Consider the following 14,210-nt stretch of genomic DNA (forward strand, 5'->3'; position numbering starts at 1 on the left):
ATATAGCCGGGACGAATCACTATAGTAATCACAATATGACTTTCCATTGCAGATTATTCGGGTGAACTGGACCCCGGGATATTCGGCGGCGAGGAGGCGCAGCTCCGGGCGGGGCTAGACCTCGACGACCTCACGCTACTGGAAGAGCCCAGTGCGCTCCTGCCCGACTCGTCAGTCGAGCACGAGTTCCGACTCGATCGGCTCGACCACTTGTAGTACTGCGCCCGGCCCTCCGTCGCGACCCCCCTCGATCCTATCGGTCTCCGGACCCCTAGATCGCCGAGCCGACGAGCCTGACGTAGGGAAGAGAGGTGAGCGCGACGACTCCCTATACTTCATGACAATTTGTATCGTCTCAAGTCTGAGTTAGTGAATATGGGACTCGGTGTAGCTCGTGTAGTCTGCCGAGAGACGAGCAGGAGAGCTGCGAGGCGACACGAGTCGTCACACATTCCCGCGGCGTGCGCGCCGTATGATCGCGATGTGAACAGTCAAACTGTAACTATTGAGTGAAAGTGTTCATTGTGGTTTTAAATGTTTTACTCATGTTTTCAATTCGGAGGGATAGCGGTACGTCGTAGATTAGATTTTCTAAATGGTGATCGAGCGACTCGTCGACGATAAGTGTACAGATTGATTATTTTTTCAATAAGTATTTGTGAATATGTACTCGAATATCATCTGTGAATTAATTTCGGATTCGATTCAGAGTTTCGTGGTTCGACCGCTCCGTGGTCGGCGATCTTGTAAATAAAACTCGGAAGTGTTCACTTTATAAAGTTGCATTTAAATCGCTAACGTTGCATGCTAGTTTAAAAAAGCGAACGTGTCGTTTAAACAATCGTTGACGCGATTCAATTTTTCTAAAATTTTTAATATCTCTCTCGACTTTTTTATATTCACTATCGTCTCTCAGCGATTGCTCAAGCGTTGACTGAAACTTTATCCGAATAATTCTTATCCTAAATAGTTCCACGATTTACCACAATTTTTTAATAATAAAAATTCAAGCAGTCAGCACAGGCTTTTACAGACCTTACTTGGCATCTTGAATGCTCTGTGTTCCCGATTTACATGTATTCGAATTAAATATCCTTGTAAATAAAAAGTTGTTAATAAAAATTTACTAAGCTTTTGTCGCAAAACATATCTATGTATGTACGTTCGCGTGGTTGCGAAGATGCAATTGGTCAATATTTTCGGTAACGTGCGTGTCTCTATAGATTACCTCTGGAGCACTCCTAATACCTACTTGAAGCAAATACCTACTTATCACTATCCTAGTTGGAATTGAGAGATCGGACACCACTGGGATCCGACCTCTCGCTCTAATTTGTTAGTCGAAGTGCGATAGCGATACGTAGGTATTTGCTTCAAGATATTAGGATCGCAGGATCTACCTATATTATACATTCATGGCGACGTGACACTCGTCAATCGTTTGTTATATATATGACAAATTCTGTTTATTCTCTATTGATGTTGACGAATATTTGCATTTTTACAGTAGTAGGACTACATCGGAAGTTAAACTTTTATAGTGTATAAGTTTCGAAATATTTAGTTTAAGTATTCACTGTGCTCGCAATGTTATCGGATCTTGTCTATGCACGACATCTTTTTTAAACATTTGTACAAATTATTATCTATAAAATATTGCGAGTACTCTGACGTTCGAGTAGTAACGTGTTTTTTTTTTCTTTTGTTAATGCTCATTTTATTATGTTTTAAGAGTCTAGTCATCAAGTTATATGAGTTTCAAAGGAAATAGAACCTGTTTTGCGCCTAAATTGACATTTATATGCAGATTTTATTTTTCTCTCGGGACTATGTCAATGTAAGGCGGTTGTTAACGCTTTAATATTTAGATTCAATTTCATTTAATAGTTATATTATTCAACGTGGGGGTAATGTAGCTATTGAATCATAGATTATTGAAAACTCCCTAGTTTTCAATAATCTATGAGGCCATGGTAAGTGAAAGGGACGCCATCCTACGTCGAAGTAAGACAGCAGTAGTAGCTTGAAGTAAAAACTACTTGTAAGGAACAGAATTTGCTTCGGGTGCGGGATGTTCTAAATTCAAATTACATAACATCGCTTCAAACGTAATGGATTTCAGTACAACATTACATCCCTTAAAGCGTATGGATTTCAATACAACATTACAATCCGGCTAAGTTATAGGAATGTTATGACGTACTTTCCCTTAGCTATCAGGTCTGTAATAAGGCATTCTAGAGCGAGTGATGTAAAAAGGCTTTTTGAGCGTTCCCTTGTAAACAAGTTGCACAGGAAACTTTTATTTAACAAATTTTAAATTACCTAGTACCTAACATATATCTTTAATTATTTTTGAAGCATCTTCTTTAGGTGTGTTGGGCGATTTTGGGATGGGTAAAAATTTAAATTGAACGGTCGAAGTCGCACGCAGTTCATTTGGTAATATTGTAGCGTCTTGCACCAAAAAATAGCATTCTTTTTGTAACAATATTTTAAATGAAAATGAATCTAAAATAGTTTTAAGTAAAAATGCAGCCGCATCTTATATTGCCAACAGTGGCATCGATTCAGATGTTTTCTCTAAACTAAATTTAGAGTATCTGCATCTTTTTCTTTTCTAATATTGCTAAAAAAAAAATCAAAGCCTCTTAAATTTTAGTGCTACTCAAGACTGGCCCCTAGACTGAGATGTATAGAGCGCACTTTGACTTAGCTCAGACTTAAGACATTGTTAAAACGAGACAGCGTTGTACCGCTGGCATAAATCTGTCTCTTTTTAACTGAAACTTAAGGGTGAGAGCACACTCTGACTTAGCTTAGATTTTAGACAGAGTTGAAACGAGAGAGCTATATCTCTCACATAAACCTGTCTCGTTTTAACTGAAACTTAAGTCATAAGCGAAGTCAAAGTGCGCTCTATAGATTTCAACCTTAGAGTCTCGAGGTTTGACAGTTTTAAATTAAATTAAGTTTGTCTGTCCTTTTCTTATTACATTGGTAAGAAAAAGATGTGAATAGTCTAAGTTGCTTTTAGAATCAGTATCAATGTGGTAAAATATTTTATCGATCGAAAAATTTGTTCAATTATTATTATTACAGATGTTTATGAACTAAGAGAGATGTACCGACGCATTTAATGCAAAACGTTCTATGTCATTTATTATATGTTTTATGTATTTAATACGGTATTTTTAGCAATTCGTATGAAGGGACTGATTCTGTTGTACTCAATCTCTCTGAATCTAGGGCTATCTTTTTCTGCAGGGAGCATTATAAGAGGGTTAGCTATACAATTAGACATGCCTATATATAATTATTTGTAAATATTTAAATTATATTATTTGATATGAACGTTTTGTGTTAACAGCAACGCTATAGCTATTTTGCGCACACGGCAACAACCAAGCAGGTGAAATAACATGATAAATATTGTAGAGAGAGGGCCAGCGCGTGCCAGACCTTCGTTATTTTATAAAAGCAGAAAGTTTCTCTGCGTATTGTCCCCTACCACTGGGAGGAACGTTTGTTTTTTGGATCATGGTGGCTTTGGGAGATAACAGGTAATGTGGTTAATTCCATTGTACACAATCTCTAAACGAAACTAAAATGACACGTCTAAATCTATTGCTATCCCTTTCATAATGTTACTTGCGGTAAGGATAGCACTATATTTAGACCCGTTAATTTAGTTTAGTTTAGAGGTTGTGTACAAAGGAATTAGCCTCAATAAAGGTGTAAAAAATCTTACGTCAAAGTATAAAGTCTAATTAAATTTTTATTTTCTTCGGAATAGTATTATATTAGAAAATATATAAAATTAGACTTTATATTTGACGTAAGATTTTTTACACTTTTATTACCTGTTATCTTCCAAAACCACAATTATCCAAACAAACAAACATTCTTCCCAGTGTTAGGAACAATACGCAGAGAAACTTTCAGCGTTTATAAAATTACGAAGGTCTGGCACGCGCCGACTCTTACTCCATTATATGTACGACAAAATTTTATTTTTCTGGACATGCTTTACTTGTTAAGTGTACATCGTTACAACATCGCCTACAATGTTGGTATATTTTGAATATTATTTTATATTCCACCTCTAGAGTGTACTGTATGACAGATTTAGAATGTATAATTGTACTATATTATGTGATAAAGGAAATAAGCACAAGATAAATCATAGTGAAGCCTAATGAAATGTAAGTTTTTATTTCTTAACATTATCATATCCGAGAATTGTCTGGTTGCAAAAGTATTACACGCGAGCGCGACAGGTCGAAATGGCAATCGGGGAGAGAACGCTTTCACACCCGCATAGCCCCCGCGCTTACCGGTGCAAGGCGAACGCGGGTGACGTGCGGGTGGGCGGGGCGTAACCCCGCTTCATACCCCGATTGCCATCTCGGCCTGTCGTGGACTATAAAGGGAGTAGCCAAGCGACATTTCGACCCGCTAATGGTACCTGTTTTAAACATTAAAAAAACTGTATAAATACCTAAATTAATTATTAAATTTTACTATGTTCGAATTGATTTCGTGTTTAAATATGTTTGATGATAAAAATTTAGATACCATCTCTTTAAACAATATAACTTCTACATTCTTTTTTGTATATGTTAAGTTCTTTACTGGACAAGCTCATGCCATTCAAAAGACATTAATAAAATATCTGAAAAGATTTACAACGGAATTTGTCAATTCGGTTGAATATAAATCTCTACACCAAATTGACATATCGAATAAGGGCGTTTGTGCACTCACCCGTATTCGGTTCGTATCCGTGAAGTGGCCGTCGCGTCATACAAATACGTCATTCTATTCGTATTTTTACGGATAAGTGCACAAACGCCCTAAGAATTCTATCTTTTTCACACTAATTTGTCCTCCGGAAAAGAAATGCCCTTAAGGCAGGTTGATTGCTAAAGTCGTGATTATTTGCTACAATTTCAATAATTATTCTGATTGACTGAATTTATGGTATTCTTGCTACAAAAGAATGTTAGCCAATCAGAGGCGATTGCAATCTTGAGACTACCTGTCAAACTACGGTATTTGATCCGGACACAGATATATGTTCTAAGGATCGGGATTAGCATCATAAGGTCCACTACCACCAAGCAGGTCAAAATTGCCTACTCAGGAAAGTTTGAAAAGCGTTTAAAAAGCGAATGACTAATCAAAACTTAAATATAACGCGTAAAAATTTAACTCCCCACGCGCCATTTTAACTAAATGTCAAAATTTATGTCAAAAATAAGATTTTAGTCCTTATTTGAAAGGTGAACCGCACTTTTGACATGACAGTTCCCGTAGAGTTAAAATGGCGCGTGAGGAGTAATTTTTTATAGGTACTTTATTTTTTTTAAGTTTATAAACAGTTTCTTCTAGTGTTTGTGCCTTTTTAAGTAGCGTATGGGGTCGAGTCAGGGTTAAGAATTTAAAGGTTGATCCAAATATTTCATTGCAAAATGCTTTTATGGACAGTTAGTTATCTTAAAAAAAGAAAGACGCGGAGAGCCTTTTCTGAAAACTCAAATGTGTATTTCCCATATCATGTGAGGATAAGAAGTAAATTGGATTGTTTGAGTGAGTCGCTAAACACGGCAACACAGTGACGTCAAATCATGTTTTTCTCCAAACTAAATTTAGAGTACCTGCATTTTAAGGGTTCCGTAGCCGAATGGCAAAAAACGGAACCCTTAGGCCTCCTACGCACTGGCGACCATGGTCGCCGCGACCTGGCCGCGGCGGCCAGTGAATTCTGGACTTTATATGGCAATCGCTATAGCCCCTACGCACTTAGCGGCCAGCGACCAGCGGCCACCGTTGGCCGCGGCGTCCAATTTGATGCCACGCGACCAGCGACCAATCGTGGCCGTCGAGAACATCACTTCTGTATTAAAATTCATCAGTGCTACCGCATCGGCCGCGGCGACCAGACGTGTAGCTAGCTACAGAGTGATTATTTTACAATGGCCAATTTCGACACGGAAAGGTTCATAATTGAAGTTGAAAATAGAAGAGGTTTATGGGATTTAGCATCAAATGATTACTCCAATAAAGTCCAATGAAGTCGACTGCAAATTTTTCGGCCGTCCACATGTCGCGCTTGCCTACGCACCGGCGACCATAGCCGCGGCGGCCTGGCCGCGTCTATGGTCGCCAGTGCGTAGGAGGCCTTATAGATTCGTCATGTCTGTCTGTCTCTGTGTGTCCGTGTGTATGTCACAGCCACTTTTTTCCGAAACTGTAAGAGCTATAGGTTGAAACTTGGTAAGTAGATGTATTCTGTGAACCGCATTAAGATTTTTACACAAAAATAGAAAAAAAAACCAATAAATTTTGGGGTTCCCCATACTTAGACCTGAAACTCGAATTTTTTTTCATGAAACCCATATGTGTACTCTATGCGTAGGTCTTCAAAAATGATATTGAGCCTCGGAACCCTCAGTGTGCGAGTCTGATTCGCTTTTGGCCGGTTTTTCTTTTAATATTGCTAAAAAATGGATGGAAAATTAATTTTAAATTAAAGACTAAACACTATGCTCAAGATTGGCATGGGCTAAAGCCACGAGGTTTGACATGAGGTTAAAGGAGATGTTTCAAATTGTACCATATACATGTACGCTGCCTTAGAAAATTGAGAAAAATCCCTTCATCCCGCGAAAATCTATACTTATAATAATTCGTTCAAATCTATAGTTTAGTGCTACAAAAATATATTATACTAGCTTATGCTCGCGACTTCGTCTGCGTGGACTACACAAATTTCAAACCCCTATTTCACCCCCTTAGGGGTTGATTTTTCAAAAATCCTTAGCGGATGCCTACGTCATAATAGCTATCTGCATGCCAAATTTCAGCCCGATCCGTCCAGTAGTTTGAGCTGTGCGTTGATAGATCAGTCAGTCAGTCAGTCACCTTTTCCTTTTATATATTTAGACAATAAATTAATGATTTCATGGATTTTCTATAACGGCGTCTGATTACTGATAATATACAAACTACGATGTTTTGCTTATACAACAGAATTAGCCACTGTTATATTACAACGACAGTGGCTTATTCTGTTGTACACAATCTCAAACTAAATTGACATGTCTAAATGTAGTGCTATTCTTAGCAATATATTTAGATCCGTCATTTTAGTTTAGAGATTGTGTTATACTGAGTTTTGATACTTAAGGCCCTGATCGCACTATCTTTTGGCAGGCATTCCGCATGCGTGCTGTGACGTTGTGCCGAAAAAATAATGCTTGATCACCTGGCGCGCGCTGGCCAATCGCTAAAATTACGGCACGCACACAAAACGTTAGTGTGTTCTAAAATGATGGACGCAACGAGGCACCAAACTATGTGATGAGTATTTCTATATAAATATCTTTTCTATTTGATCTATTTTGATGACGTTAAAATGTAAGACATAAATGTTTTATCTCAAATATGCACAAACTTACGGCCGAAATTAATAATAATAATCTATCTATCTGTTAGAGCGATCATCCGATCTGAATACGTAAAAATATTTACGTCATAATATTATTATGTCGTAAGCTACCATACAAATAGTTCTATGACTACTTCGGAACGTATTTTCACGGACCCGATCGGATGAGTGCGTAACCGCCCTAATCTGTGTAACTTACTAACAGCCGTACCTACTCAGAGTCGCTAATCGTTACTTAAGATTGAGTTAAAACGAGACAGATTTATGTGAGAGATATAGCTCTGTCTCGTTTTAACTAAACTTAAGTAACGATTAAGCGACTCTGAATACGGCTGTGAGCGACTTTGTTAATTTTTAAAACGACGATTTTTGAAAAATAATTACGTTGCTAAGTAACCTATCGACAGATTACAGATATGATTATTAATTTCGGCTGATTTAAAGAATGTTTGCAGTTGATGTTTCAGTGGTTTGTTTTATTTAAACCAAATAAATGTACATAATAAGTGTGATAGAGACGAAACGGTCTCATTAAAATAAAAATTGTTGTAAGCATTTCATGATTTTTCATTAAGTATCTTAATTTAAATATTGTATCTGTATAGTTAGTTTCAGGTAAACAGAGGTCACCGCTTGCGGCGTAAGCGGTGATAGCTCAGTGGTTAAGACGACGGAGGGTCCGGGGTTCGTTTCCGGCCACGCACATCTAACTTTCGGAGTTACATAATATGTGCATTTTAAGTAATTAAATATCACTTGTTTTAACGGTGAAGTAAAACATCATTGTGAGGAAACCTGCATGCATGAGTTTTTCATAATGTTCTCAAAGGTGTGTTACTTATGTTCTGAAAATCATTTGTGGGATTACATAACAGAGAGATCCCTATAAGTACTAACTTGTTTCCGTGGGTTCTGTATAGGTCCTTACGTTGACAGCGCACACTAAAGGCTAGTTTACACTTTGATTAGTGCGAGTGATTAGTAATCAGCGTAGTGAAGTGAATAGAAACGTTCCATTTTTTTGCGAGTAGCCCCGTCTTGCGCGCCCTTCCTTGCCCTTGACTCGCAGCTTGTCTGGCTAAACATGTTTGGATTCGTGTTTAGTGATTAGTGTTTAGCATTGTTTTCGCGGACGACATTCGCTGTGTTTTTAGCATTGTTGTACCTAACATTATTTGAAATAAATAATATTTAGAAAGGAAAAATTTCGAAGTGGACCGAAGATACGACCTATAGACGTATACAGGAGCATCTATAACATGAATGTCTTCAAAATGTAAAGACCCTAAATATAAAATTAAAGGAGGTCGGACGCCTAACAATTGAATTTTACTAAGCGCAGGAGCTAAACAGTATTGGACACAACTAGCACTAAGGACTTGCACTCGCACTCGCGATTGCTATACACCTGCACTCGCACTAATCAAAGTGTAAACTAGCCTTTACACTACTCTATCCCATCCATACTATGTCCACACATCAAAGTTTCTCTGAAAATAAGTAACGTCTGGCGATCCTGGGATTCATACAGGTCGTTGCCAGAGTGAACTATAAAGAAAAACTAAAATAACAGTGAGCGTCAGGACGAGGTAAGTCACATAAAGAAACTCTTGATGCTTTTTGAATAAAAAAGATTTGATTTGATAGATTTGACATTAATAATTAACTGTTTATTGATCATTTTATATAAAGAAAAGGTATAAAAATGCAGTTCTTCATAATTCTGCTACTACTCGGATCCTGTGCGAGGCTGACCAGGAGTAGACCTTCGCGCCTAGAGGACACCAGCGACAGGTGTATATTTAACTAGTCATGATCCATCTCGGCTCGGTTGGAGTTTCTGGAATCATTTCTTATAGGCGCCATCTCCGCGGACGACAGAATCGTGGCGATTGTCTCGCCGTGGGGCCACTAAATTAAATACAACTCTTACGGTGATTACGCACTGCACTTTCGTCATCTGAGTTCTATCCGTCATCCGTGAGAATACCAGCGATTGTCTGCGACATGGGTCATATGCTCCAAACGTCCAGGTTTTCCAAAAATCCCGAGCGTAGGTACTCTTTTTTTTCCAGGACAGAAGTATAGTAATCTTTCTAAGGTATTTATATAAAAAAATTGCACGGGTATTATCCATTTATGTATCCCACAAAATTTCTCCAAGGGCACTTGGGTTTCCACTCGCTCAAAACCCGAAGAGACTGCGACCAAATTGGTACAATTTGCAAGATTCTTAGGGGTGTGATTGACTGCTCTGAACTACACAACAAGCTCTGCTGCGTTTATGCACCCTCTAATTACAGCTATCTCCGCCACCGCTCCAAGTTTTTCGTAAGTCCGATTAGTCGCACGGTAGCGCGCTCCCAGGTCACCCATACCGCGCACTTTGGCTGCGCTCAACGCGCTGCTGAAGGAGTCCCCTCGCTGTGACATATTTGCTGACATGTCATTTATATCGATGGCAATGAAAAGCTAGCAGACATAGATAGGTACCTAGGTACCTACACACTTTCGCATTCAAGGTTATACCTAACATAATAATATGGTCTAGGAGACACGCCCCGGCTTCTCTCGTGAAAGTCTAGTATCATTTCTGCCGTATAGCGAATCCGTCAAATCCTACATCTGCTCGCGATACCAATACCGAGTACAGTACCTACACGCCAGGAAATAATGTACATCGACCTTTAAAATGAAATTTCAGCTTTGTAGAGCGTTGTCTCTAGCACTCATTTACGTTTTTACGGTCTTAACGACAGAGACATTTTACAAAACCGCTACCTTTTTCTAAAGGTCGATGTACATTATTTTCTGCCGCGTACTGTATAGCGATGCTACAAAATATTTTGAACAAAGAGCTAAATGCTGAACATAATAATATAATATGCTTAAGTTTTTCCATCATTCGCGAGTCTACTAAGCAATGAGTATACACTATTATTATTATTTTAAAGTGAGACAGCAGAGATTGAGTATGAAGGAAACGATGACACGGCTGCTGAAGATTATCTTCGCGAGGACCAGGAACCTACGATGGAAGAGGTTTGTACTATCTACCTACTTACTAATTGTGAGATTAGCCCTTGATTGTGAGATCGCAATTAGGTTAGGTATATAGGTAGGTACTCTATATGAAACACTGAAAGAAGTTAGTACAGCGCTCTCTGGCTGGTGCCTCAAAATGGTTAACGCCCACTGAGATTTTTGGCTCTTGTCATCACTACGAGCCCTCCCACCCGCTGAGTGACTAACTTTCTCGTGAGGCCCATAGCGACCATGTCTCGGATCCATCAGTACCTACCCTTATTATAAATGCGAAAGTGTGTTTGTTTGTCCTTCAATCAAGTTGCTACAGTGCAACGGATTGACGTGATTTTTGCATGGGTAATAGATAAAGACTGGAGAGTGACATAGGCTACTTTTTATCCCGAAAAATCAAAAGTTCCACGGGATTTTTAAAATTTCAATTCCACGCGGACGATGTCGCGGGCATCAGCTAGTATGTCATACTCGTCTATGTGTTAGAAATTGAAAATCAAAATAAGCCCTGCTGAAAAGCGAACCTGCACTCTTATATGCAATATATAAGTCCGCTACCTACCGCCAGGCACCGTCAAAATATTTAAGTCATTCTAGCGCATAATGGCCTGCGAGATGAATGCCATGCTATACACGACAGGTCGAGATGGCAATTGGGGAGGGAACAGCCCGCGATAATCTGGTGCGGGCGAGCGTGGGTGACATGCGCGGCGTTCCCCCGCCTCATACCCCGATTGCCGTCTCAACCTGTCGCGGATTATAGATAGAATGCAGTAGATGCCTGGATAACACTGCCTATAAATTGTTTAGGTCCAACAAAAAATTGGAAGACGTGAAGATGTTCAGCAGGAGTCCCAAGAACAAAGTTACGCACGTGACTCCGACGATGCCTCCGATCAACAGCCTGCCCAGGATAAATATTCATATGAATCAGTTAGTATCTAGCAAATAGCAAAACGTTGGGGTCCCAAGGTGCTGGAATGGCGTCCTCGCACCGGAAGACGCAGTGTTGGAAGACCCTCCCACTAGGTAGACGGACGACATCAGACGAGTCGCAGGGAGCCACTGGCTTCAGGCGGTGCAAGACCGTGGCATGTGGAAGTCCCTAGAAGAGACCTACGTCCAGCAGTGGACGTCTATCGGTTTATGATTATGATGAGTACGTAATAGTCCGCAACAGGTAGAGATGGCAGGGTATTGGTGGGGGGCGCCCTGCACACCCGCACGTCGCCCGCGCTATCCCGCAATTGGCTAACGCGGGGGCTATGCGGGTGTGCAGGGCGTTACCTCCCCGATTACCATCTCGACCTGTCGTGTACTATACTTCATTTAACTATTCATTATTAGATAGACCTGTCCGCATTGCGGCCAATCTCAACGGAGTCTAACCTGCCTGTCAAGATCCCGTCAAAATCGGTTCAGCCGTTTCAAATAGTAGCCCGGACAAACTGACGAACTTTGTTAAAATGTTATTGTTCAAGTCGTAATAGGTATATAGTAAAATTATAGAAGCAATCAAGATTGCTTTTTTTTTTCAGGAGAATCGAATATTGATTAAATATTGCCTTTGTAAGTCCCACAAATTGCTAATGCGCGTGGCCGCAATTTTAGTGACGTCACCACTAGACTGAAGTTTCGAGCTGATAGTATATTTTTATTTCGGCTGTCACCAAAATGACGTCATTTCGAAGTTAATGAGACATGGTTCCAGCGCAATAGCAATTTGCGGGACTTTTACTATTCCTAGATAGCACTAACTTATACCTACTTACTATAGAAAAAACTAATAATACTTAACACTTTTGTAGCTGTCAGATAGTAATTCGGGCTCTCGAAAAGAAATAGAACATCACGGAATAACAGACTTTAACACTGAAAATGAAAAGGATTACAATTCCGAAAAAGAACGATCAAGAAAATCCCAACAATTTGAAGAAGCAGGTAATGTGGCACCTAATAATGTCTACTCTCGTGCCCATACTAACCGACAACAGAAGGACGTATCCATAAACGATAGACCCGTAGACACCAATCCTGATTATGGTGAAAAGTTATTTAAAATGAAACAAGCTCAAACAAGCAAACAACAAAATAACATAGCCGAAGAAGCGGGTGAACAATCTCGTATGCAACAATATTATAATAATATGCGGTCAAAAAATAGGGTCCAAGAGAGTGAAAATACTATAAATTATGATAGAGATCGACGTCATGCCCAAAATATTGAAGACAAACAATCTGATTCCACTCGCACGTCTAATGACAAGCAGGAAGCAGACATGAAAAATGAGAACAGTGAAACTGCTATTATAAGAAGTATCAAAAAACTCTCGGAACAAGACCTAGAAGAGTTACTAAATTCTCTTCCTGATGACAAAAAGGCACTTTTGAAGAAAATAATGGACAAAAGAGAAATTACAAAAAAAGCTGGTGCGGTCGATGAAAGCAGTTATTTAGAAGGAGGTCAACCTGATGCAAGCAAACTAGAAGGAGGGTTTTCAGTTGATTCTAATACAGAATCTTCTATGACTACTACTGATACAAGTAAACAACCTGAAAATAACGATAATTTGAGCTCTAAATCTCCTGATAGTGAAAATGGCTCGAGAGGATCCGGAAGTAAATCCGAAATCATAAATAACACTGACGTGAAAAACAATGAACCAGCCATTCGAATAGAAAGTGAAAGTAACTCAAAAAATGATGTGAATATTAATTCAGATGCTGAGGAAATTTCTAAAAACGAGAAACGTGAAACTAATTATAAAGATTTGACAAATGAAAAAATGTCTTTAGAAGATTCTAAAATCTCAGATAATCAGTTCGATGATTTTTCAGTTAATCAAGACGATCAGTGTTCTGAAAATGAGGATTGGATTGACAGTAGGTTGAATGAACCTATAGAAAGTAACGCCCGTAGTGACACATCAAAAAGAGAAGTTTCTCAAAACGAGCCTTTGGCAAACCAGGATTGTGTGAAATCATTAGAAGAATCATTTCCTCCTGCCAACTCTTACGAAGATAATAATTTGGAATCAGAGATGGCACCTTTAATAAGAGTGAAGAGAACTGAAAAAGACCATATTAAAAAAAGAGATTCGTTACTATCATCCGACGCAAAAGTGCATTATGCTCCTAGAGTTGAAAGTGAAGATAGTGAAAATGAAGAGAGAAGTGAATTCGAAGATTATGGAATGCTCGACCGTGCTACAAATTTTATAAGAAATGATCAGGAAAGCAAATTAAACAAAGATACTGTTTCAGTCAAGGGCAACATACAAGATCAATATATGAAATTTGATAAAAGTGATTCAGAATTACGTCCACGTACCATCTCACATAAGAAAGATAAAATGAGTCTCGGGTCAGATACCGATAGTGTCCTTTCAGGTATAGAGGGAGTAGACGATAACTTAATGTTTAATAGTGGATCACGTGGAAAGAGAAGTCTCAAAAGCTCTATTGACAATGCCGGCAAAATAAACTTGAACCGAAGTGGTCGTACAGCTGGGCCAATGAACGATGCCGTAACAGGCAATTCTATAAATGCATCTCAGTACCAAGACGACGAAGCTTTTGGACCACTACCGAAGAATTCTGAAGAAGATGTGAGTAGGTTTAAAAGAGTAAGGCAAATTAAGGATTCCCAAAAATAATCTAGTAAATACACAAACCCTTAATGTTTATTGATAGACTTTTAATTCAATATTATTTGTAT

At 39.0% G+C, this 14,210-nt stretch overlaps 2 protein-coding genes across 7 annotated transcripts in view; both read left to right on the forward strand.

The window, feature by feature from the left end:
* Crtc (CREB-regulated transcription coactivator) overlaps positions 1 to 4,538 on the forward strand; it is a 32,267-nt gene extending 27,729 nt beyond the window's left edge. For all 6 annotated transcript variants that reach the window (XM_069505303.1, XM_069505305.1, XM_069505304.1 and 3 more), the window contains one exon: positions 53 to 4,538. In XM_069505303.1, the coding sequence (XP_069361404.1) occupies positions 53 to 216 (164 nt within the window). In that variant the 3' untranslated portion in view covers positions 217 to 4,538. The remainder of the gene's footprint in view (positions 1 to 52) is intronic.
* A 4,620-nt stretch (positions 4,539 to 9,158) lies between these two features.
* LOC117992100 (protein starmaker-like) lies at positions 9,159 to 14,171 on the forward strand. Its single transcript, XM_034979757.2, has 4 exons — positions 9,159 to 9,247; positions 10,408 to 10,495; positions 11,303 to 11,425; positions 12,301 to 14,171. Exons 1-4 carry the CDS (start codon positions 9,159 to 9,161, stop codon positions 14,146 to 14,148), a joined length of 2,148 nt encoding a protein of 715 aa, XP_034835648.1. The 3' UTR covers positions 14,149 to 14,171.
* Positions 14,172 to 14,210: the final 39 nt, after the last annotated feature.

Source organism: Maniola hyperantus, chromosome 20 (assembly GCF_902806685.2).
Source record: "Maniola hyperantus chromosome 20, iAphHyp1.2, whole genome shotgun sequence".
NCBI classification, from domain to species: Eukaryota; Metazoa; Arthropoda; class Insecta; order Lepidoptera; family Nymphalidae; genus Maniola; species Maniola hyperantus.